Source organism: Octodon degus, unplaced genomic scaffold (assembly GCF_000260255.1).
Source record: "Octodon degus isolate 3935 unplaced genomic scaffold, OctDeg1.0 scaffold00153, whole genome shotgun sequence".
In the NCBI taxonomy this organism is placed as follows: domain Eukaryota; kingdom Metazoa; phylum Chordata; class Mammalia; order Rodentia; family Octodontidae; genus Octodon; species Octodon degus.
Window position 1 is genome coordinate 2,539,077 of NW_004524729.1, and position 24,937 is coordinate 2,564,013.

The following is a 24,937-nucleotide window of genomic DNA, read 5'->3' on the forward strand; positions in this document are numbered from 1 at the left end:
GGAGAGGTGTGAGGTTCGAACTCCAGCAACCTGAGGCTGACAGCTTTGTGGAAGCAGCCACTTAAAGGCCTGAGCTAGGGCCAGGCCCCCAAAAGCAGGGTTTAAAGTCTCTTGAAAAATTATGTTTTAAAAGTTTTATCCAAGAATACTTAATGCCATGCAGTTGACACTTGGTAGTTCCTTGATCGTACGTTTTATTTGATGTAAATTATTTGAGTAGCTATATAAGCTAATATTTTCAAATTGTACTATCTTGGGGCTAGGGAGTTAGCTCAGCAGTCTAAGCACCTGCTCAGCAAATGCAAAGAGCCAGGTTTGATCCCCAGTACTGCATGTTGTACTGGCCCCAGGACCCTGGTGCACTGTGCTGGCCACCAAAATTGAGCGTGGTTGCACTCGCCTGTAATCCCAGTTCTGGGGACACTAAGACAGGAGGATCACTATGAGTCTGAGCTGTGTAGTGAGACCCTGTACCAGATAGATAAATAAATAAATTAAACACAAAACAGAAAAACAAATCATACCGTGTTTTCCAACCTACCAGCATGCGTGCGTGCGTGTGTGTGTGTGTGTGTGTGTGTGTGTGTGTGTGAAATAATCTTACATCCCTGAAACCAGAGTTTTTTAACCACAGCACTTCATTGGATTCCTGTGGACAAGAAATAATTAATGTATTTTGTGGGACATTTGCATCTTTACAGTAGAACTTGCATACTGGAAGCACTGCAAAAAGAAAGTATTTGTATCAATGTTATGTAGGCGTAGCTAGTAATTTTGAGCACTTATCCCGCTGTAGGAAGGTATTTTTGCTTGAATAAGAACTTTTCTGATGCTTGCTCCAGGAAGGCAGTAATAACACATAATCTTGCATTCTCCACAGCAGATGTCTGTTGTTAGTAAAAATGTCTGTCCCAGTACATCTGTAATAACTCTCTTTGTTCTACGTGTTGCTCTCTCTAGATGTGTTTGTAAGCGTGCACTGACTTTAATGTTCATTGTAACATTTTACTCTTGCCACTGCCCGTAGCGCCGAAATCATTTAGCTCCACATTTACTTCAAAGTCCCTTTTCCTTGTCTCTGTAGGAAGTCCTGGCCACAATCAGGCTTCTAGATGTGCTGTGTGAAATGACAGCCAATACTGAGCTGCTGGGCTATCTGCAGGTCTTTCCTGGCTTATTGGAAGGAGTGATCGGTGAGTGAAATACCATGCACCATTTTCAGTTTACAAGTCTTTAGTTTGTCACATAGTAATATAAATCCAAACACAGATCATTAATTTTCAGTTTGAGATTTTCTGTGTGTTTGTGTTTGAGAGAAATTGGGGTGTTGCAGTAAGGCTCAGGCTGTGGACATGGAGCGTGCTGGGATGGCGTGGTAGGCCCGCTGCTCCCCTCTCGGCTGAGGCCGGCACCTGCTTGGTACACTGAGCACAGCGGGCCTGCCCTCTGGTCCCTGCAGTAGATGTTCCTGCAGGAGTGTGTGACAGTCAGGCTGTGGGGCGGAAGTTTATGACTGAGGTGTTTCTTTTTTAACTAATGTAGTTTTGTAAGATTTGATGGTAAATTTTTCCCAGTTACATTTATTGAACACATAAAAGTGTTTTACATATATCATAGTCTTGTAAGAAAATTGTTTTCAATAAGAAGCCATTTAAAGTGTCACTGTCTTTATTAGCAACTTATTTGCAGAATATACAGATAGGACCTATCTTGTATAGTTAGCCCATCACTCTATCGTATTGCCTTTGAAAAAGACATTTCTTCCTCTCGGGGGCCCATCCACTGGCAAAGGTGAGCTGCTGTGGCCGTGTGTCGTGGCAGGCGGGGGAGTCCATCCCGCATTGGTGCTGAATGCCGTGCTCTTGGTGATCAGCAGAATCAACCCTCCCCAGCCTGGGGTCACTGTGACCACCTGGGTTGCTGCCCCAGTTGTGCTAGCATGCTAGCTTCTCTGGGCCCGATTTCTTCCATGTAAGATTGGGAAGGTGGCGTCTGCTTTTCGTAGGTTTGCGTGAGGGTAATGAGGTGACAGGGAGCGTGCCTTGCCTTACCTGCTGGAAGACTGCGGTCTGAGGCCGCTCTAGGTGTTCAGGGGGTGACCGTGTTATTTCTTCTGATTGAGCTATTTCAGCACGCCCAGTCTCCGACAGGTGGCCCTCGAGCAAGCAAAAGCTCTTGGTTTTGCCCTAGTGGGTCACTACAGAAACATACTGGTACCTAGGCTTAGCTGCCTCTCTAGGAGATGAGTTCTGACATGAAGGAATTAGAATCGAAAAGCTCTATAAGAAAGATGCTGGAAAATTTTTAGTTATTCTTTGTGAATAAATAAAAATGCAAGTCAGAATAATCATTATGGCATCTGTCCCCAAAACCTAAAAATTATGCTATGGAGGTATAGTGCCAAGTACTAAAACTAGCTTTCCTGTGGAGTGTGACGGTTACTCTTTCGGCTCTAGATCTTCTGCGAGTGATTCATGTAACTGGAAATGATGCTCCGGGTATCTTCAGTAGCTCTGCTTGCGTAAGAGCAGGAGGAGACGTCTCCAACATGGCAGAGGGGCTTAAGTCTCATCTCATTCGCCTGATTGGAAATCTGTGTTACAAGAATAAAGACAACCAAGACAAGGTAAGATAGCGTCTTAGCTTGTGTCATATACACATGGCTTCATTAGAATATGGCATTTATAACTTACATTCATTTTGGAGTAAGACCTTGAGGTGCTTTAAGGTATTGGGAAGATGTGTGTGTGTGTGTGTGTGTGTGTGTGTGTGTGCATGCGCATGCATCTATCTATATCTTATATAACGTATTACATAAAATAGTATGTAGTAGATATTTTTCACACAAATATTAGAGTCTGTATTTGTGTAGTTTCATTTTGTCTTTGTTCTGAGTGTGTTGAGAGGCCTTCTGTCTTGGCAGTCCCCAGCGCTTGTCCACAGCCTGTGCACATAGATACTCTAATGTCACTTACTGAACAGCGAATGAAAATAAGTGTTCAGTAACCCTAGAAAGAATGTCAGCACATCCTAGGGATTTGAAAAGTCATAAGTTATTGTTGGCTATTAAGAAGAACAACCTTATGCCAGTGGCCTACATTTATGAAGGATTACATCAGAAGCCCTTTCTTGGAGATGTTTTGATTTTTTGTTTTGTTTTGTTTTTAGGTGGATTTAGTACAGGGTCTGCAGGGTCTCACTACACAGATCGGACTTGTAGTGATCAGCCTGTTTTCAGCCTCCCAGGTGCTGGGATTACAGGTGTGTGCCACCATGCCCAGTCTGAAATTAACTGTCGTCTTTTTTTTTTTTTTTTTGTGGTACGAGGGATTAAACTCTGAACTCTGTGTTTGCCAGGCAGGCGCTTATTCTTCTGAGCTATCTCCCTGGCCTCTTGGAGATGTTTTGAAGTGGACATGAATTGAGTCTTAAATCTTTGAGAGCCCAGTAGACTGTTTTTGGAAACCGTCTGTGCTGGATGGAAGTACGTAATAGTTCTGATTATGCCGATTATGTGAGACGGCTATAAAAGGTTGTAGGAAGATCAGACCACATGGCGTGCATGGGCTAGTTCCTGTGCCTTCCTGAAGTTTTATTTTGGGTGGCATCCATTATAGCAAGTTTGTGGCAGATTCTTATTTATTTATTTATTTTTATTTTTTTTGGCGGAACCGAGTATTGAACTCAGACCCTTGCTCTTGCCAGGGTAGCGCTTATTCTATTGAGCCATCTCCCTGGCCCCTCAGATTATGTTTTCTAAGAAGTGAACAAAAATGTGAGTCATTGTATGTATTTTTCTGCAGCGTGGCTTTGCCACTCCCCCTTTAGGGATTGGCCTCTGTTTCTCCACTCTCTTGAATCCACCCAGGCCTTGCTCTTCTCTGAGCAAAAAATCATGGCGGCAGTGATCCAGTACCATTTCTAGCAGAGCCTTTCATTTACCGGCAGCTTTTATTTCTAGCTTCTCTGAAGCCAGTCACCATGTAAGAAGTGCTGATACCCTGAGATCCTTTTTGCTATGATTTGGTGACGTTTGTGTGGAAAAGCTCTGGAGATGAGAGGCAGTGAATAGAGAGGGAGTCTGGTCAAGAACACCTGACATATGAAGGAAGCACTCTTGGACATAGATGCAGCTTTGGTGCCGTGCCTGCCCAGCGATGCCACTTAGCTCAGGCAAGACCTGTCCTGAATTTGTGACTCATGACATTGTAAGAAAAAGTGAGACATTTTGAGGGAAAGAAGTATAGGTTTCCTCCTATCAATAGCTAAGGAAGCTGTTACTGGACTTAACAGTTATAAACCCTGGAGAGAGACAGCTCTGTGAAGACACTAAGATTTGACACACAAGGCAAATTCTGGAGTGAAATTGACATTAGGAAAAGGCAGTGGCACCGTATTTGCCCTTCTGGGCAGTTGAAAGTGATAGAGAACCAATAATTTTTCCTAGCTTGAAGAATCAAGGACAGCTGGGGGACAACCACAGCCCCTGGAAAGTGCTGGGGACTTCAGGTGTGGTGAGCCTCAGAGTGTGTGCCTGAGCCGCCCACTCCTTGCTGTTGCCTGAATCCTGCAGAGCTGGGGCAGGCTCTGTCTCGCCAGCTGAGCTAAAGGCAGAATCATTTTACCGAGATTTGAGCCGCTGTTCTTCCATGGACAGCTTTACATCATCTAAATAAGATAATGTCCTGTAAAAACAAAACTACCAGTGCTTTTTCAAGAAATGTAGTAGAATCCAGAATTTCCATAGCAGAGCGAGCATTCATGGTATCCAGGATACAAACATCATTTGGCATACAGACGAATGAGGCTCCTTCTCAAGAGAACATGTAATCAATGAAAGGTGACCGTGATGTGACGTATATGTTGACAAGGGCTTTAAAACAGTCATTGTAGCTCAAGCTGCTGTATTAGTTGCTTTTGCCTTTTGCTGGATCCAAATACCCGGCATCCACAGCTTACTGGAGGGCCGGGGCTCACTTGGCTCGTGGGTTCTGAGGCTCAGTCTGTAGTCAGTGGACTCCACGGCAGAAACAGCACGGCAGAAGGCTGGCAGGGGACAGCCAATCATGTGGCCTCCAGAGACAGAGCAGGGATGGGGCAGAGGGCCAGACCCCAGGCCGTGGCCGCACGACCGTCCACACACCCCCTAACAGCGTGTGTGACTCTTACCTTGCTGGATGTCATGCCGCAAGTTGATGGTGACGCTTAGCTGTCTGATATAAGGGAAAATATACTTCATATGAATGAAAGACAGGATATCTCAGCAGAAAAATAGGAAGTATAATGGAGTTCTAGAAATGAAACCAAATGGAGGGCTGGTGAGATGGCTGAGTGGTCTAAAGCACCTACTTAGAACAAGCTTAGCAAAGCACAGGGACCACGGTTCAATCCCCCAGCACCACATGCCAGCCAGCCCCGCCCCCTGGTGGGCTGAGCTGGCCACACACACACACACACACACACACACACAAAGATAAATAAATAAAATAAATTAAAAAAAAAAACCAAATGGAGTTCTAGAAATGAAGCTCAGTTATCTGAAATTAAAAGGAATTGCTGAATTTGCTTAACACTCAGTGGAGACATTAGAGGACAGAGTCCGTAAACTTGGAGATGTGTCAGTAGAAGTCAGGTGGCCTGGAGAGCAGGAGAATAAAGATGTGAAGGACAGTAGACGCCTTTAAGGTGCCGGATGGGGGGGATTCGCTGTGTAGCAGGCATTAATGGAGTTACTCCTAGAGGACTCGTGCTTGCACAGTTGTGCTGCTTCTCCTTCGCCTCTAGCTTGCAGGAGTGCAGGATCCTCCTTGGAAAATTACTGGACTCATGTTTATGAAGGAAAGTTGATAAGAGAATAAGACACTTTACCTTTTTAATGACCCAGGCTGCCTTTCTGGAGCAGCACAGAAGCAGTGGTATTTCTGGTGTCGAACTATTCTTTTGTTGCTGGTTTGGACTGGCCTCTTATAGGAACAAAATGCAGTGCCCTTAAAAGGCTTATGCAATACCCCACTGAGGCCAGGGTCAGGTTGCACCCTAAGCAAACACGGAGTGCGCCCAAGTGTTGCTGTGTCCCGGGCACTGGGGCTCGCAGGAAGTCGCCGTTGTATCCCTGGCCTGTGCAGTTGCTAGTGGCACTGCTGACTTCTGAGCAAACACTCTCGAGGGGATGAAGGCTGAGCTCAACCTGTAGCATGAGAATATCTCTCCTTCTCCTGGCTTCTTTCCTGTGCCAACGAAGGCCTGTCCCCAAAAGCATTCGCTCGGCATGCTCTGTCCTTGCAGAGACCTTGAGACAACACCGTGGTCTTACTGTGGGTGTGCTGGGGCTTCGCTGTTCTTGTGGCTGAATCCTGGCTCCAGCTGGGTGGTGCCTTGGTCACTGTTACTGTGAGGAGTGAAGTTGGGAGCGCTCAGGTGGCTCTGTCATTTTGGAGAAGTGGGGGGTTAGCTACCCAGTCTCTGTCGTTGGCCGTTGATCCCCATTGTGTTGCCTGGATGGATCGTCCTGTTTTCATGCACGTTGGGGCCCATAGCAGTTAGGCTCCGTGTCCGCGTCAAGATCAAATGTATGAGGTGGGTGGGTTGGGTCATCACATTCACTTAGGATTCATCCTTCACACAGCAGAAATGGACAGGGGTGGTCACTCCTTGAGAGCCGTGGCACTCTGTGCTGCCCATTGTGCAGGGCAGGTTTTGTCAGTGTCACGCTGCCATCAGCCTTGCAGAGCCGCTATGCTCAGGGGCCGGAGTAGAATTTGGGGTGGTTGGCCTGTGAGCTCCCAGGCCGAGGTCCTTCTCCAGCACCCTGCTGCCTCTCTCGCTTGAGAACCTTTCAGGAGCTTGGAGGAAAGGGTTTGCAGTAGACTGTCTAAAGGACCTCGACCGGTTCAAGATGCTCTCCACACGTAAGATGCTTGCAGGAAAGCGCTCACGGAGGGCTGGGTCTGCAGCTCAGGGGGCGAGTGACTGCCTGGCACATGTGAGTCCTGGGTGAAATCCCCAGTGCTGCAGAAAAGAAGATCTCTTGGGCTCGTCCTGCCCCTTCGTTGTCTCCATCTGAACTAAGCACATTTTTCTTGAAGGACGTTTTGCTGGACAGTCACTTCATGTGGAGCATGGATATCATCCTTGTGTTGAAGGACTCTAAATTCTAACCTTCTCTCCTTTTGTACAACACAGGACTCTAAATTCTGTATAGTTACCTGACCGTATTTGTGAGCAGACTCATAAAAATAAAGTGACTTTCTAGGAGAAAATTAAGGTGCCTCTAAGTTTTGGGTTCTATAATTAATTTTGAAAGTCATTTATGTTTAAGATCCATTTGATTACATTCTAAATTGTAGTTTTTTTCCTATCTAAATTATTTTTCAATCTACGTAGTATAATATTTGCAAATAATTAAAAAATTTAAATTCCAAATTAGGCTTTGTAGATCTGAATGTGAATGTTTTTATTCATCTTAAATACAGTTTCATATTAATTTTACTATTGTTAAACATTCAGAACGTGCTGGTTTCCTCCATGCTATTTTAGAGGGAGGTGGAGCCTTTGGCTCTTCATACCTAGACAGGAGTAGCCCGGAACAGGCAGGCTGTTAGCTCCTCCGGTATGTTGTTCTGCCCAAGAGGCCTGAAGCAGCATATCTGCCCATTGAGTCCTGAGCGCTGTGGCTGTTCCCTGATGATTTCATGTAGGTTGTTGCTGCTAGTGAGGGTCAGTCCTGCGCCATCCATCAGCTTCGGTGCTTGTCCGGGGAAGTGGGCCTGGCTGGGGTGTGCTGGCGCTCACCTTAACTGTGCACACAACAGGACAGGACGCAGACCTGAATATCAGCGGCCGTCCACATTCTCCGTTGATCTAGAACGCTTCTGGGAAGCTATGTGGAAACTTCAGCTCTACCCAGTCAGTAACACAAGAGAAGTTCAGTCAAGGTGCTGTGGTTGCTCTGGGGACGTCTGCGACATGGGGCTTCTCCCAGTACTGTCGTAGCAGCCCTTACAGTGGGCAGAGGGCTCGGGGCAGCCCTGAGAATCCCAAAGGTGGGCCTTCAGAGGGGGAGAGCCGGAGGTGCATGGTAGTTAGCCATTCATTAACCCTGGCAGAGCTAGTTCATTTCAGGGTATCTCTGTTGTTTGTATTCAAATAGAGAGTTATAGGTAATATTCCATGGATATTTACAGAGTTTAAAGTAATCCGCATATTCTGTGTACATTACTTTTCTAATAGTACTTTTGGAGGAAGTAAAGTGAAAGCAAATAAGGACTTTCTTTGGGAGAGAGTAACTTTTTTTCTTGTCAGTGCAAACACGAATACCTTCTGAGTTGAATTTCCCTTTTGTTACTGTCTGGTGAAGCGCGAGGCTTCCTGTAGGTTTGCAGATGTGTGGTAGGTCAGTGGAGAATGTGGGGGGACGAAGGCGTTGCAGGTCTGCGTCCCGCCCTGATCACGCCACGTCCCTCTCCAGCAGAAGCAAGTTGCACAGACCCCCGGCTTATTGATTTGAAGATTGAGTATATAGGCAAGATCTGGCTTGTTTAGAATTCCACTTCTTTGTAATGTAATCTCAGCTCAAGAAATATGTCAAAATTAATAAATCAAGCTGTCACCATTAGTTTCCTGAATGTACAGTTCCTGTTATAGTAAGTGAAATTAAAATTCCTAGCTAGAGGACACCTATCATGGCTTAAGTTTGTTGCAGCTGTAACTTTTTCTTTTAAAGACAAAGTGTGTTTCACCATTGAACTCCGAAAATCTCTTTTCTGTGTCTTCTGGTTACAAGAGTAAACAGCCTGTTCTTTTTTTTTTTTCTTTTTTTTTTTTTTTTTCGGAGAGGCATAATATTACTTAAAAGGAAGAACCCTCCTAACCCTATAAGCTCAGTGTAACCGTGGACAGTTGTCTGCTGCTGTCACTGTGGCCCCTAGCTCGGTCACCCCTTGACACCCCTGTGCCTCTCCATGCTGTGAGCTCCTTGTAGGCACATGTACTGTGCCAAGGCTTAACACCTGCCCCACCACCTGGCACAGAGTAACGAGATTAGCAGGCCTTCTACAATGAACTGTACAATGGATTGAGCTTGGTGGCAGCGCCAGATTACTTGCTTGGGCTGAAGTCTTGCAGGCAGAATTCCAGGGCCCCAGCTTTTCGTGCTGTACTACTCTCCTGCCTCCTTCTTCCTCAGAAGAGGGACTTTGAAACTTTCAAATCCGTGACCACGTCTGTGTGAGTCCTCAGGGTGGGCACTGCAGTTACGTGTGTTGTGGGACTGCCTTCAGCAGGAGCGATCACATTCTTCAGGTCTTACGGAGCTTTCTATTTTAGTTTTGGTCCTGAGCTGACGTGTCTCGGGGGACTCTGTCCTCAACCTCTGTGTATCTGGAGAAGTGCGGCTGCCCACAGGCAGGCGCAGGACAGGAGGTGCCCGCGGTGGCTCCCGCTGTGAAAGCCCAAGTCCAGCATGCTGCCTGCAGCGCAGCGCTCTCTCTGTGCTGTGTGATCAGCTTCTAGGCGGTGGTTTCGAACCAACCTATGTTTAGCAGGAGCTACAGTTAAGCCACAGGAAGTTGACAGAAAACCTGGCTATACCTTCCAAGGGGAAGTCTAAGATATTGTAAACATATTGGTGGTTCTTAGCCTACTTGTATTGCAAGGCCAATGGAAATTCCACCGAGGGAAAAAACTCTATAGAGTTTTGACAACAAAATAGAAATAATTGGGGAATTTCCTTCACAGTGTTATTAATTGTCTTAAAGTACAGTATTTGCAAAGGTCATTACAATGACCTACTGAAGTGGACAGGTTAGTGGAAGGGAAGGTATACCTCGAAAACAGACCTCGAGAATTATGAAACATCTCCACGTGGTAAGGATAACTCAGCAGCCCAGAGAGGAGAGGAAGGCTTCTTCAGAAGACCGTGGAAGCCAGGAAGCTTTGGAAGGAAGCGGCATTGGTCTAGAACAAGCACAAAAAGTAACGGGATTGATTAAAAAACAGAATGCTTTAAGATGGAGCCATGAAAAACTAGCGTGACCCTGAGTTGATTTTTTTTACTTTGCGCACAGTAAGCATGGTGTTCCGTGGCTGACAAGCAGTGAAGGCCATCACCGACCTGACTGCTCCAGAGCCAGTCTGCTGGGACAGGCGGGGCCTGCTGAATGGAGGCTGAGAGGCCCTGAGCTAGTTCCTCATGATGGAGGGTTATTGTGAGACTTGGGTGGTACAAGACCTAAGAAGCACAGGACGGCTGTGTTCATGGTTGTGCTTGTTTCAGTGGTATTAACATTATTAGCAAAAGCCTGCCTTCTCATCAGTGGGAAATGTTTCAGTACATTAAGGTACTATGGTATGTATCCAATAAAAAGTACATTTCTGGGCACATTTACTGTATGGTTACAGTCATGGCAAGTGGGAATTCATAGCAGGAGGTGGCCCCGTATCTACACATTAAGCCCCTGCGTTTTGTGTCTTATGTTTGTGTTCTCTCGTGCTCGTTCTCTCTCCCCCCATATATGTCACACGTACACTTACACGTTTCAGATACAGACATACTTATGTGCATGACAAAATGACCTGAAAGAAACCCGCTAATGCTAGCAGATGTCTCCAGCTGAGAAGGTTAAACCTTGCTTTCTCCTGTTCCATTTCCTTTTTTGTTACCTTTGTAGTGAACATGAGTTACTGTAACAGCAAGATACTACTGAAGAAGGAAAGCAGGCCGTTTTTCTCTGTTAAAATTGTTTTTTCTCTTCAAAGGAGTAGAAGTTGCATTTACTTTGTGTTGTCAGGGTTTCTGATTTCGGTGAGTTAGTTTTTAGAGAGTGCCCCAGTGTTGGACGTTTCTGCTTTGTGTCTCAGTCTAGTGCGCACCTGAGCACTTCTGACACTGTGAAATTTCTGTCTCCTCAGGCTTCATTTCTGTGATTACCTGAGAAAAGTGCTCTTATGTCAAGTGTTGGAGAGTAGTTCTCTTCATTTCTAAAAAATTAAGATGGAACTGTCTGTCATACATCTAAAACAGTTTTGATCTTTAACATATTTGGTTTTATTTACTTTTTTCCTGGCAGCAGCTGAAAATTAAGAGGATCAAAATTACATTCTCACGGGAGACTTTCCCCGTCAGCACTTGAAGCCATTGCCTGCCACCCATGCCCTCAAAAGCCTATGGCACGTCTTGTAGTGGTGGGATTTAATTTCACAACCACGATGGTCTAACGGACAAGAGTGGTCCTAGTCTTGGGCTGTGGCTCTGGGTGTCAGCGACTGCTGCGGTGCGTTTGGGATGTCCTGAGCTGTGTGTGCAGAGGACCCAGTGTGCTTCTTGGCCTCATGGTCAGGGTGTCAGTTCAGCCGCTCAAGTCTGGGCTTGCCGTGTGCTTTGTGCCACCCGCGGTTCTCTGCACTGGCGATGCAGAGATGGATTTGGCCTGGTGCTGTCCTGAGGACTCCGTGAGCAGGTGGAGACAGGTGTGAAAGCGAGTGGGTGGGGATGGCAGCGTGCTGAGTGCCCGGGGCTGTGGCTGCGTGCGGCCTTCAGGAAGAGCCTGTAGGCCTCCGCCTTGGTGGGGCAGAGGCAGAGTGAGTGGGTGCGGTGGGAGTGCCTCACGGCCATCTCCTGTGTCCGCACCGTCTGTCTGGGCCACCTGGGACCTGCCGGTGACTTCAGCGCGAGACCGCTCAGCTTCCCTTTCTGCATGTTCTTCTGGGATGTTCTGAGGTCTGCAGATTCTTGTTGTGTTTTTGTCTTGGCCATGTAGGCAAGCTTACGGTCTCTTGGAGACTGCACTTTTTCTAGTCCTTGGGGTACAGCTTTCCGTACAGCTCTCCCTGACCTCCTTCCTCTCCTCCTCCTCTGCAGAGCTTCTTCCTCTCTATGATTTGTGTATTTTGATTCTCCTCCTCAGGCATCATTTCTTCATGGAGGGCCGTGGTTTCTGGCTGGTGGCTTCCTCACAGTGCACTTCACTTGTGCCTCCATTTGTGAAAGGCCTTGATGTCCACCCACCTCCTGATGGCTTTCCTATGGCAGGAGCCCACATTCGTGGGGTGACTCCGGTTGTCACCTATCTGTTAGCGGTCTCTCTCCCAGCCTCCTCCCAGACATGTGGGCAAACCATAGCCTTGGAGTGGACAGGCAGGTTTCCGTGAAGTGGCCACTGGGGTGGGGGCCGGCCTTGCCTTTTGTTCCTTGTCACTGCCCTTCTGGAGGCTACCTCCTTGAGAGCCTTTCTCAGGGGTGCTGAAACTCCGACCTCCAGGGACCTCATCTCTGCTGGGTCCTGGCTGTCTCCTTTCCTGTCTCCTATCTGGCTATCTGCCTCCGCCTCCCAGTATGATGTAGATGCCCCCTGGGAGCGAGATGACACCCATGTTCCCAGAGTCCCATGGGGTTAAGCACAAGTGTGAGGCGTGTCGGCCAGGTGGGACTACGAAGAACAGCTGGGCCCTGGGCTGCAGGGTTTGCTGTGTGGCCCTTCCCCCACCTTCATGCCACTTTCCTACAGTGCGTGGGAGGTTTTGGTCTCAGCAGAAAGCCAGTTTAATTCTAGGTGTTCAGCATCTCTTTCTTCCACGCTACGCAAGGGTTCCTACGTTACTTAACCTCTCAGGTGTCCTCATCTATAAAAGAGGTGATTTTCCTGGCCTCATGTGTGTTGTAAGGGTTAATTTATTATTAATGTGGCTGATAACATCAGTGCCTAAGCATGGTGTAGTACTATTTTATGGTCGCCTACCCATCCTCAGCACCCAGGGTCGCACTGGGTGGTTGGTGGCGCTTCCCGCAGGCCCACCTGTCGGTGTCAGGCTGGGGTCCATGCCAGCTCCTCACACCCTCTCTCTGCACACGAGCTGGCTCTCCTGCTGAGAACTGTCAGGTGCCAGGGCACAGGGAGGAGCCAGCACAGTTCTTGCTGTCCCAGGCAGCAGATCTGTGGTGCCTTCTCACGCACCTGCATGGCATCAGAAGCCCGCGGCAGAATGCACATCCCTGTTGGCCTTGCAGTGACTTTGTCGGGCTGCAGGTTCTGCGGGGCAGTTTCCGTTCCCTGCAGGTCAGGGTTGTAGTAGTATGCAGGCCCTCCAGGAGGAGAAAAGCCACAGCCTCACCAGTCTTACACATCATGTGAATGTGTTTGAGTCCTCCTGGGAGCAGACTCTGCTCAGATGCTCAGCAGAGGCCAAAGCGAGGAAAGGAGTGAGGGGAGATGCTTCAGGTCCCGGTCCTGCTCCCGGCCTCCTGCCTCCCAGCCCCACTGACCCCACCCCTGCGGCCAGCCGGACTCGGGGTCAGGTTCCCTAGCCAGTAACTTGTGCTCTTCGTGCCACAGAGGAACAACTTGTCTGCATTTGGAAGTGATGGGAACACTATTAAAGGAAATTTGTATGCCAACTTACATGCACCTAAGAGAATTGAAGAAAGAAAGACTGTGGGGCCAAGAGAAAACAACTCTGAGCTTCCCACAGGCTGTTGTGCATTTTGTTTGACTTAAAGTTTTGAGTAGGGGCTCTGTGTTTCAGGTTTCTCTGATGAGGACTGCAAAAAATTGTGTGTGTGTGTGTGTGTGTGAGAGAGAGAGAGAGAGAGAGAGAGAGAGAGAGAGAGAGAGAGAGAGAGAGAGAGAGAGAGAAAGAGAGAGAGAGGGAGAGAGGCTGCGATTGTCTTTTTTAGGCTGGACTGTTTGTGTTATTTGTATTATTGCACATCTTACGTTACAAATCCTTCTACAATCTGCACTTAGCTCATGTTACTCTTGGATATTTGAATAATTGGTTTACCGCGAGACTAATTTCTGGGAATGATTTCATTGCTATTTACTTGGTATGTGCAAGTGACAATGTTAAATTTACCCACTGGAAAAATCCAAGAGGAAACTTTTCAATGAAGCTCCTGCCCATGGCCTTGGGGTCAATGAGTCGGGTGAGGGTCGCGTTTTAGCTTCTGAGCCCCACCACTGTCTGTCCTGAGCATTGAGAAAGAGGCAACTCCACGAATGGAGAGCCCGGATGAGAGATGGTCTTGGATGTTTCCCAGGCAGCTCGAGCTCCCTCGGGTCTGTGTCAAGGCGTGGCTGGGGCTTGCACCTGCATCCCGGACAGACAGCCTAGGGGCTGGGCTGCGCAGGAGGAGGGGGAGGGGGAGGGGGAGGAGGGGGCCGGGAAGTCTGAGCAGGGTGGTGGGCGGCAGGGTGTTGACAGGAGAAATCCGACTGGCAGGCCTCGGGGAGTGCGGAGGGAGAGGGGTGTTCCTTGCCTGCTGGAATTTCAATCCTGGCAACTCTCAGCTATACCCTCTACCTTTCCCCAGCCCCAAACAAAACACAGGTCTCAGAGCTGCAGCAGGGAGAGCGGCGGTGCCAGCTGCCTTTGCAACTGCAGGTGCTTCTGCAGTCCCTGTGCCCGCTCCTGTCAGAGAATTCTGCTTCCCAGAAGCCTCCGAGCTGGGCACCCTCGCCCCACATCAGGATTTGGCCACTGCCCCATGGGGCCCTAGAGGAGCAGTGGGTGTTTCTCTGGGTGCTGTCAAGGGAGAAAGAAGTCAGTCCTTTTCGAGATTTGTTTCTAATCTTGAAAAGTCCCTTCAGGCAGTTTTAGAAGGAAGGATGCTAGTGCAGGTTTTAGTAAATATGGATAAGATGAAATTTTAAAAATCACACAAGGAATTTTTACATATAACCTTATCAGTCAAATTATTTTGAGATTTTAGTTATTAAGGTTGATACTCTCTTATTTTATGTATAACTCAGGTTTTACTGAACAGAAAGCGCTGGTCCCCTTTCACCTCTCACATTCACTGTTTTGATCAGCAGTTGTAAGGCCAGTGAGCGAACTAAGTGCCTGCTTAGGCCAATGCAGGGGCCAGGGTTCAATCCCCAGCACCACATGCTGTGCCAGCCTCCCCCCCCCGGGTATACTGAGCCAGCCTCGGAAACCAGCCATAGTGGCACACCCCTGTAATCCCAGCGCTGGGGAGGCTGCAAATAGGAGGATCACTACGAGTCAGAGCTGCGTAGTGAGACTCTGTATGAAATACATAAAAAAAAATCATTAAAAATAAATAAATCAATAGCTGTTGGGTTTCTGCATGTACACTCTATTAATTTAATTGACATTTGCTAAGAGAAACAAGCAAAGATCAGATCACGAGGAAATAACACAAGTTCACCGTTAGCACTTCACACTTACACGGTGGAGTGGCTGTGCGTGCTCCCTGGAAGCTCTGGGCATGGGGTCCTGAGCCTGAGCTCCTGTCTGACCTGGGGCTCGCAGTGTACCTTCTGCCGTAATCTTGCCTACAGGCTGGCTCCACAGTCCTCTGCAGAGCTGTTGGGAGAGTGAGGCTCAGCCACACAGACCTCTTGGGTCTACTGGAGCAGCCGGCTGGCCACTGGGGTTGCAGACTCAGAAACTAGTGTCACCAGTAGGAAATCACTCCCTGGCATGAGGTGTGCCCACCCCAGTGACGTGAGTGGCATCCTGTGTGCCATTATGTTAGGTTCTTGGACAGTGTCAGGGTCACACTTTCACTGTCACCCTTAAGGCGTTGCAGGACGCTCGCGCCAACACCGCGCCTGGTACTTGCGCGCATGTGTGCACACTCACCAGAGTGTCAGGAGCGTGATTTAAAGGTGGATGGGCAGAGCAGTATGTGATGTTTTTATCTTCAGGGCGAGATCCTGATGTACAGCTTCATGTGACATCTCGTTTCTTTAAAAGCCTGAGGCATCAGTAATCTTTACAGCAGGAATTCTCATGCTGTGTTTTGCATTCCAGGCTTACTGTCTATCCTGCCCTGTAAATATATGGCTTTTATGGACTTATAAATCATGACAGTAGGACTCATACGTATCTAAAAAGAAGAGATTTAAATCTTTACAGTTTCCAAGATGTAATGTAATTTAGACATTATTCTTACTTAGGAGCATTCTTATTTAAAGGCAGCATATCTCATATCTTTAGAAGTAACCTGAAAAACACATCTCATGCTTATCAAGAGCAAGCTGTGTGCAAGCTTTGTTCAGGTTCTAGATAAAGGGAAGGAAGGGAAAGACATTCCTGTCTGCAAGAAACCCTCAGCATAGAGCACGATGCTGAAAAGTAGAGACTGTAGAGAGAGCCACCTGACTGGTCAGAGGATTTCCCGCTCTTACGCAAGGGCAGGCTTCCTGAGGGAGCTGACACTACGCACAAGGCTCGATGCTGGGGAGGGCCCTCCTCGGGTGCAGACCCTTCCACCTGAGGGCAGGCTGTGGGCAAGCAGGCTGCTGAGGCGTCTTTGCCCTCCTGAACTGGTCCTGGCTCTTGGCCTGGCCTGGCTCAGGGACCTCAGAGCCATGGTGCTTCCTCCCTGGAGACGGCATCCTCACTCTGATCTGCACGTGTGGTTAGAGCCCTGCAGGCCTAGCACACCTGTGAGCATGCCCTCCTGACAGGTGCTGTGTGCATGCAGCACACACGTGTGCAGGGTGACTCGAGCCACTCAGTGTGCCCTGCCCTTCCATTGGCGAGCATCCACAGAGGAGACCTGCCATCCCCAGAACAAGTGGGTGCAGTCCTTATGCCTCGCCCTGGGAGCAGATGGTTAAAAACTATGGTAGTCAGACTTGGGGGGGAGCACTGCAGCCTCTGCTCAGCAGTGACAGCGTAGCGCTTGCCCCTCCCTGTGAGCCTCCCAAGTGCCACTGCTCTTGATGCCCCTTGCATACAACATTTAACAATGATAATAATTCCCCTGTTGTGCAGATGGGAGGCTGAGGGCCAGCGTTCAGTAGCATGTTTGTGACTCCCTGGATTTTAAATGGTGCCAGCAAGGTACACATTTCATTTTAAACCACATAGAGTTTTATAGATTCCTTCTCCCCTAAACCTCCCCTACTCAGCAGGAAGGGCTGGAGAAGAGACACCCAGGCAAGAGCTAGCTGGAAGTGGGCCAGGTGTCTTCCATGGGAGGCGATGGGAGGCTGGATGTGAAGGAAGGGCACGTCTGAGAGGGGCCTGGGGAAGCTGCCTGCGCCGCGGGCATCTCTGGTGGGCCTGTGGTGTTTCACACGGCTGGCCTTTGGGAGAGCAGCTGGGCTTCTGGCTGTTGCTTTGTGTTTTCACGGACTACCCCTGTGACTAGGCTTTTCACGTTGAGCTCTGGCCGCCAGGCCGGGCTGTGTCCTCGCTCTCCGCACTCCACAGGCGACTGCTCTGCCCACTTCTAGAGATGAAAGGTGACTGTTCATCAGTTTATTATCATTATTGGCAGTAAGACCTTTCCTAGTTCTGACACAATACTACTTTCGCTTACCTTTCATTTCCGCCTTATTGGAAGACTAGGTGCAGAAGAGATAACTCATTGAATTGCGGTGTAGCATTGTCGGGTTAACTCACGACTAATTACAAAGGTAAATTAAATGTAGCAAAGTACATTTTTTAACATTCCAAATCAAGTCAGTAGAGCATTTTATGCAAGCCTTTGCTTTTTGTTATTTTTACATATATCTTTCCTCATTTTGCCTAATCATTATTAGTAATTACATAGAAATTTGTTTTAAACTGCACCTTGGGGAATAACAAAAGTTTGCTTGCTCAACTAAATAGCCTTTAATTAAAGCTGAAAACACTTAGGCCTTAGCAATAGAGGTATTTTTAAAATGTTGGCTGAGACAGAAGTCGATTCAAGTATAATCAGATTGAAACTGTTTGTACTTAAATGGATTAAAGAATAATCTGGCTTTCTAACAAACCACATCTTTCTGGGGTGTCGTAGGTATGGTCCCATCATAAGTAGGCGGTGGACCCATAAGCCTTTAACAGCCTTCTGACTCCTAGGTTTTTCTAGTTTTTAAAGAATTTCCCATTTGGACACATGCTTTGACTGCGCTTTATGGTTTCAGCAGTCTGAATAACAAAACTTGATCATAGAAGATACTATTTTGCTCATACCAGTCACAAGGTATCAGACTTGAAGCCAGAGGGAAAGAGGTGAGTTGGTTTCCTCGAGCTTTTGTGCTGCTTTTGTCATTGTCTGGAGCTGTTTCTGTGCTGATTTCCCGTGCCTGCCTCCCCCGCAAGCCTACATTGCTGTGCTGAGGGGCAGGGCCTGTGCTGACTTCACTCTGTCTGCCTGTGTTGCCTGACAGCAGGCCTGGCCCGGGGGCCCTGCGTGAGTAGTGGGTGCTGGGCTAGAGGGACAGGAGGACTTCTTGTTTATCTTTGCTGCAAAAGATAGTAGATAAAAAGGATGATTTCAGTGGGAAGTAGATGCAGGCTGAGTCTTTCTGATGGGTGTGTCTGGGCAGCATGCAATGGCACAGCAGTGAGCTCACATGAGCCTACAAACTTGCCGAGCCTCCTCGGTAGCTCACACTCCCAGTCTGACCAAGGTTCTTCCCTGTTCTGAAGCTGGCTGGAAGCAGACTACCCTCGAGTGTATACTAGATCCAGGGAGAACCTGGGATCCTAGAGCAGGACCTACAGGGCAGGCCTGTTGCCCAGGCCTCCTGGCCACTCTCTGGCCAGCTGTCCATCTCCTCAGGTGAACTTGTGTTGTGTGGCCACCAGCCCACTCCTCTTCAGCGTCCCATTTCTCTGCCCTGGGTCCTTCTGGTTGCACACCTCCTGCCCCGTGTCTCTTCTCCAGATCCCCAAAACAGTTCCTTGGCTTCCTCTGGGTCTGTTCCATTCTCGCTGCAGGCCTGCCTTGAGCGTGGACCCTGAGCAGCCACTCCTTTTCCTGGTAGGGACTGTGGCTCCAATTCTCATCTGGAAGGGACCTGGCCTGTGGCTGACCACCCTCAGCTGGAGAAAGGTGACCATGGCAGAGGCCAGGGGGACAGGAGGTGGCAGGAGCCAGTTGCCCCTCCTGTGGTGGTGGTGGCAGCCTTGTGGGTGAAGATGGGACCTGGCTGGAGATGGAGGTGTGGGGAGGCGGCTCTGCGGAGACAGGACTGGCCAGTGGCTTGGCGTCCGTTCCAGGAGGCTGTGAGAAGCCGCTGGAGGGCTGTGCTCCTCGTCCCTCTCCTCCGCTGCCCGTCAGGGCCTGCGCATGCCCTGCTGAGTGTGGCCCACGTCCTGCCCTCCCTCAGGCCATTGCTCGTCTTCCCAGGGGCCTCTCCGCCCCATGCACACCCTACCTCTCCCTGAGCCTTTGGCCCCTTTGCCCAGGCCTGACTCTTGCCGCCATGTGTGACCGGAGCTGTCCGTGTACACCTGTTGGTGGCTCCTTTCTGCCTCTCTCTGAGTTCCAGACTATAAGGCTGGGTGAGCCGTTGGTGCTTCCTCACTGCTGCTGTGTCCGGCTTGGCACACAGGCCTGACCGTGCGCGTCTCTGTCTCTGCTGGCCATCTCGGCATTTCAGTCCCTTCGCATTCCCCCATGCAGATCACAGGGCCAGACTGCACCCCCAGCCACCCCACACAAACCCAGGGCACCTTTAACATGCCAGAGTATCCCTGTGTGCCACCCTTTTCCCTCTGCAGCCCTTAGTCTCTGAGACTGTCTTTGAAGATAGCCGCTTTGCATCTGTCTGACCCAGGTCTCCCAGGTCTTATCCCTTGGGGCCTCAGCATCACCTCACTGGTGTTTGTCTTTGTCTCTTTTCACCGGAGCCGTTTCTCTTTGTCTTCCTGGTCAGGACATCCTCCGTGGGCAGATTTAGGGTGGGGGAGGGTCTTGCTGAAGAGGGTCTGTGTAACTTTGAGAAACCAAAGGCTTTATTCATAAAATCATACTGTTGTTTTTTGGTTTTGGTTTTGGTTTTTTTGTTTTGTTTTGTTTTGTTTTTGTTTTGGTGGTACTGGGGATTGAACTAAGGACCTTGTACTTGCCAGGCAAGTGCTTGTTCTACTGAGCTATCTTCCCTAATTCATAATGAGACTCCATACTGGGGACAAATAATGCCGTCTAAACTCCATGTGCGCTTAGTAAGCTTTGTCCCCTGGAAGCACAGGGCCCTGGGCTCCAACAACCAGAGTGTTAGCCCGGTCTACTAGTGGACTGGTGACCTCAGAGACTATTGTCTGTTTTAAATTTATTAGGTTATTTATTTTGAACTGCCTCTTGTCGGTAGTATATGCTGTTCATTTATCAGTCAGTTAATGCTTAACAACCATTGTTAGCAGTAATCCTGTTTTTTACAACTTAAAAGATCATGTGATAAACTTTCTATTTTGTAAATGATAAAAACCCCTTTCAGGAATTCTGATGGAACATGTTTAAAGAAACACGCTAGGAGGAAAACAATGTAAAGTATGCCCCTGTGGAAACATTGCTGGGATCCAAGGAGAGGACCCTGTCTTCGCGGCCACTCCCGGAGCACGCTTCTTCTCTGAGCGGTGGCAAGAGGAGGAAGCGTTGGGCTTAGCGCCGGGTGATGAAGAGCGGCGCCCTGCTCGGCCCTTCAGGGTGATAGATGGACATGCAGCGCCGAGTAAGACCGGCCTGAGAGCTGCAGGCTCTGGAAACCTGGCCGCTCGGATTTTAGTAAATCCAAACTTTGTCGGGACTTAGGGAAAGAAATAATTCACCAGGGCACAGTTTATCTTCCAAGATTTGGGAAGCATTTTAATGCCTCCAAACTAATTCCTAATTGCAAGAAGTGGCTCTCTGGATCAAGCTGGGATGGATTGTTTGAACAGGGTGGATTTGCCTCCACCTCTGCATGCCCTGTGGGCACCCCTCCACTGGCTCCTCATGCCTTCCCGCAAAGGTTTTACGAACGCCTCATGTCATGAATCACTCCTCAGACTTAAATTATTTCCTAACAAATGGTGTACCTCACTCTTAGGCTAAACATATTGGCCATTCTCATAAATATCTTCACGGGAAGGTTCAGTTTCACACAGATGGTATTTCTCCTTCCATTAATTTATAAATTTAACGTGGTCTCTGTAGTCTTCTCAGGGATTTTTTTTTAAGAGCTGGATTGATTCTTAGTTTATGATACCCACAGCCAAAAAGTACCCAGAAAAGACAGGTAGGCGCTTTTAACATGTTGTACAGCTTCCAGTTACAGGATGAGCTTTTGTTTTTGGAAATTCAGTGTGGCATCTCAGATCATGGGAAGAAAGAAGAGATTACTTAGTAAAAGGCACAGGGACAATGGGCTGGCCGTACTTTTTCTATAAAACTGGATCTCGCCCTTATAGCATAGTCCAGTTTGGATGACTTCCCCACAAAAAAGGTGCAAGTGTGAAAGCTCCCGGAGTCGTTCAAGCATGGCGCTCGGAGGAAGCATGAGTGAGTTCTTCTCAGCCTGCGGTGGGAGGACAGTGACTGGGGCAGTCTGAAAGCTGTGAGAGAAAGTACCCACAGACACGGACAAGTGGGGTTTTTTAAAGCACATTTACATGCTTTAGAGAGTAGGGTGGCACAAAACCAGTAAGCAAGGGGAATGAGGAGTGAAGGTGGGGAGATTCGCAAATTAAGTCGCAAGGAGAAAGCTACAAATGGTTTCCAAATAGGAAAAAGACCAGTGCCCTGAGGAAACATGGCTCAAAGATGGGAGCAGGAATTTACAGAACAGTGAGTGGGAAGAGGCCCGCGGACCTGAGATGGCTACTCCTACTCCCGGCCAGCCAGTACTGGCAGAACCGTGGTGACACCTTCCTCGGCTCAGAATGGCCCTGCGTGTTTGGCCCCAACTTGCTTTTAGGTCTGTGTCTAGGAGCCCGGCCACACGCTCGGTGTCCGTCGGCCGGATACTGTCGGGTCCTGAGTGCTGCAAAAATACACGCAGCAGTGACCCGAGCGGCAGATCACTATGTGACAGCAGCCACCGTCACCACACTGAATGCCACCTTTTGGGTAGGATGGGGGAGAAATCTGAATATAAACACTGTGTATTTTTTCTTCCTATATTTTCAAGAAGAAACTATGGAGGAATAAGCTAAAAGCAAAAGAATAAAAACTAAGCAATGGTAATGTGAAGAGGAGAGGCCAGGGTGGACTAGGCAGGGAAATAAACAAGAATTCTCTGTTTTCCAGTATTTGAAATCCTAGTATGGTTTACTTAATTTAAAGTTAAATAAAAAACAACAACAACAAAATAAACTGGGTACAGCGGCATGTCTGTATCCCAGGTGTAACACTGAGGGGAACAGAGGCAGGAGGATCCTAAGTTCAACCCTGCCTGGGCAATTTAGTGAGACCCTAACAAAAATAAAAAACAAAAAGGCTAGAGGTGCAGATCTATTGTAGAGCACCTCTGGGCACATCCCCAGTACCACAAAACAAAACAGAAAACAAACAAAATAACAGATTTATTTTGAGAGAGAAAAAAAGGAAGCAGGGAAGAGACAGAAGGGTGGAAGTCCTCTGGGCTGTGCAGATTACTTGAACCAATATTAAAGAATCCTTTCTTTTCTCCCGGGTGGCTCAGGCTGCTTTAAGGATGCGTCTGGTAAGGTAGGTGGAGCTGGGGGTTGAACCACGATCCCCTGAGCCTGACTGGGTTTGCCAGCGCAGGCACTTAAACAACTGAGCTAACCCGTGAGCTCCCGAGAATCCTTTCTTGAGAGCGTAGCTGTGGTGGGATGTGGTCTCAGAACATAAAGCCCTAGAAGTCACAGGCCTCCTTCCCAGCCAATGGCAGTAGCCATGCTCTCTGGTGGATTACGGCGATGTAAGTGACAAGCTTTTAGCCTCATGAGTGTAAGTGATAGGCAGTATGCAGCGACACACATTCAGGAGGAACTGTGTCTCAGGTGACTAATTTTTTTCTTTTTTTAAATATGTATTTAGTACGTGGTCTTACTACACAGATCAGACTTGCAGCGATCCTCCTGTTTTCAGCCTCCCAAGCACTGGGATTATAGGTACGCACTACCATGCCCAGTCTCAGTCCCATCTCAGCAGGCCCCAGGGGCGGGGCTGGCACGGAATGCCAGGGATCGAACCCCAGTCTCTGCATCTGCCTAACCAGGCGCTTTAATCCGCTGAGCTATCTGGCTGGCCCTGGTGATGAGTTTCAGTTCCTTCCTGGGCCGGGTGTGTACGAGGCCGTCCTCTTTCCTGCCACGCTGGACAGCAGCACGAGCTGCAGCCCCCAGTCGGCGCAGAGACAGACAGCCCTATGCAGGTGCTCTTGCTGAGCCACGATGCCCACTAGGTTAGGGGCAGTAGGTGCGTCTTAGACGTACGGCATTTTCACAGGAGGACGGAGCCCTATAGCTCATCTGTGCTGCGCTTGCTCTTTTTAAGTACTCACACCCTAGGTGTGTGGCTGTGCCCATACTTTGCACCTAGGGTAAAGAGCTATGCTAGTGCTGCTTGGAAGCACAAAAAGGTACAATTCCAAAAGTAAGGACGTTAAGTTAAACACCATTTGTTCAATGTTTGATTCAGAAATAACTATGACGTTATGATCAATTTTTTCTTTTGAGAAAGTACCTAGCGCCTGCCTTTGTTCACTGAAGAGGACTGCAGCCAGCGAGCCCTGGAGCGTCCAGTTTGTGTCTTAGTAGCATTTCTCGAGAAAGAACCAGGGCTCCTTGCAGAAGTGGCTGCTTCCGGGTAGGCAGGAAATGAAGGGCGTGTGCCAGGGACACAGAAAGGCAGGAGAAGGTTGCCAGACCCTAGCGTGTCTCGAGGACAGGAGGGGCTTCAAGGGCTCCCTGCTGGGCAAAGACAGGCTGGTTTGAGGATGAAAAAGAAAGAAAGAACCTAGTGACTGCATTGAAACAAATCAAGTACATGAAAAGCTCACTTTCATAACAATGTGAAGAGTGGGAAGTTCTCTTTAGGCACTTCTGAAGATTAATGCGGAGCCTGCTGGTATTATGAAAATTCATAAAGCAATCAAGCATTTACTCTTTCTTTAAGGTTCAGTCTACGTTCCAGAGCAATCAGAGAGTTGGTGAGAGAAGGTTTTTTCATGGAATTCTAGTTAATAGGTGAAAAGGAGTGGTGTCACTAGAAAACTGCCACGTCCTGTTGGCTCTAGGTAGCCGTCCTCAGTGGCTGCCCCACCAGGGAGGCTAACAGGGTGGTAGGTGGCTGTGTGGCGGGCTTAGCAAACCTGACACCAGAACCCACTGCTCAGCCTCTGAAGGTGAGACCCAGGCGCCGTGCACTTTCTCTGCGGTGTAGCAGAACTGCGCCTCATCTGTGGCATTTTCTTGATCAAGTTAATCATGGTAAATCCAGTCTCTAAATCTAGCTATTTGGTCAGAGAAAACAGAGCGAAAGAAGGTCGTGGTCATTACAGTGCAGTCACCTGGGCTAGAGTGTGAGAAATCAAGACGCAAGATCAGCATCTTAGCTAGCTGTCCTTGTGCTGGGGCAGAATACCCACCCCAGGACTGAAAGGGCGGGCTGGGGGAAGGCGCGGCGGTCTGCGCACCTGCCTGGCACACGCGAGGACCCGGCTTCGATGCCTGGTACCACACACCGTGCTACAGTGCCAGCCACTAAAACCAGGCATAATCGCAGCACTGAAGAGGCTGAGACAGGAAGATCACTGTGAGTTGGAGCTGCTTGGTGAGACACTGTACCAAACAAACAAACAAACAAACAAACAAACGTTTAAAACAACCTGAACGGGTGAGAGTGTCTTGGCTTACACGTTAGAAGTTTCAGTTCTTGCATGGCTGGGTCCAAGGCAGAAAGGCCTGGTGCAAGGACCTGGCGGGGCTGCTCACCTCGTGGCAGGCAGGAAGTGGAGAGAGAACGAGCTGGGGCAGGGAGACACACCTTCCCAGGCCTGCCTTCCCAGGGCAGCGAAGGCCTCAGCTGCTCAGTGGAGGGACAGCGGAGGCGGACTGGAAGCAGGCCCTCACAGTGGGCCCCAAACTATGTGTGTGTGGCCCTGAGATCGTGGCAACAGCACAGGCACGGAGGGAAAAGCAGCAGTGGTCAGCAGCAGTGGGCCCAGGGCAGAGACCACAGGCCTGGGCAGTGCCTGGACAGCGCCCGCTGTCGTCTCCGAGCGGCTGAGAGTCCTGAGGAGCAAGT

The 24,937-nt window shown here is 48.8% G+C and overlaps 1 protein-coding gene across 1 annotated transcript in view; it reads left to right on the forward strand.

The window, feature by feature from the left end:
• Positions 1-24,937, forward strand: part of Atxn10 (ataxin 10) — a 146,613-nt gene that overhangs the window by 65,874 nt on the left and 55,802 nt on the right. Inside the window, exons 8-9 of the mRNA XM_023702486.1 lie at positions 1,085-1,193; positions 2,457-2,626. Of these exons, the coding sequence (XP_023558254.1) occupies positions 1,085-1,193; positions 2,457-2,626 (279 nt within the window). The remainder of the gene's footprint in view (positions 1-1,084; positions 1,194-2,456; positions 2,627-24,937) is intronic.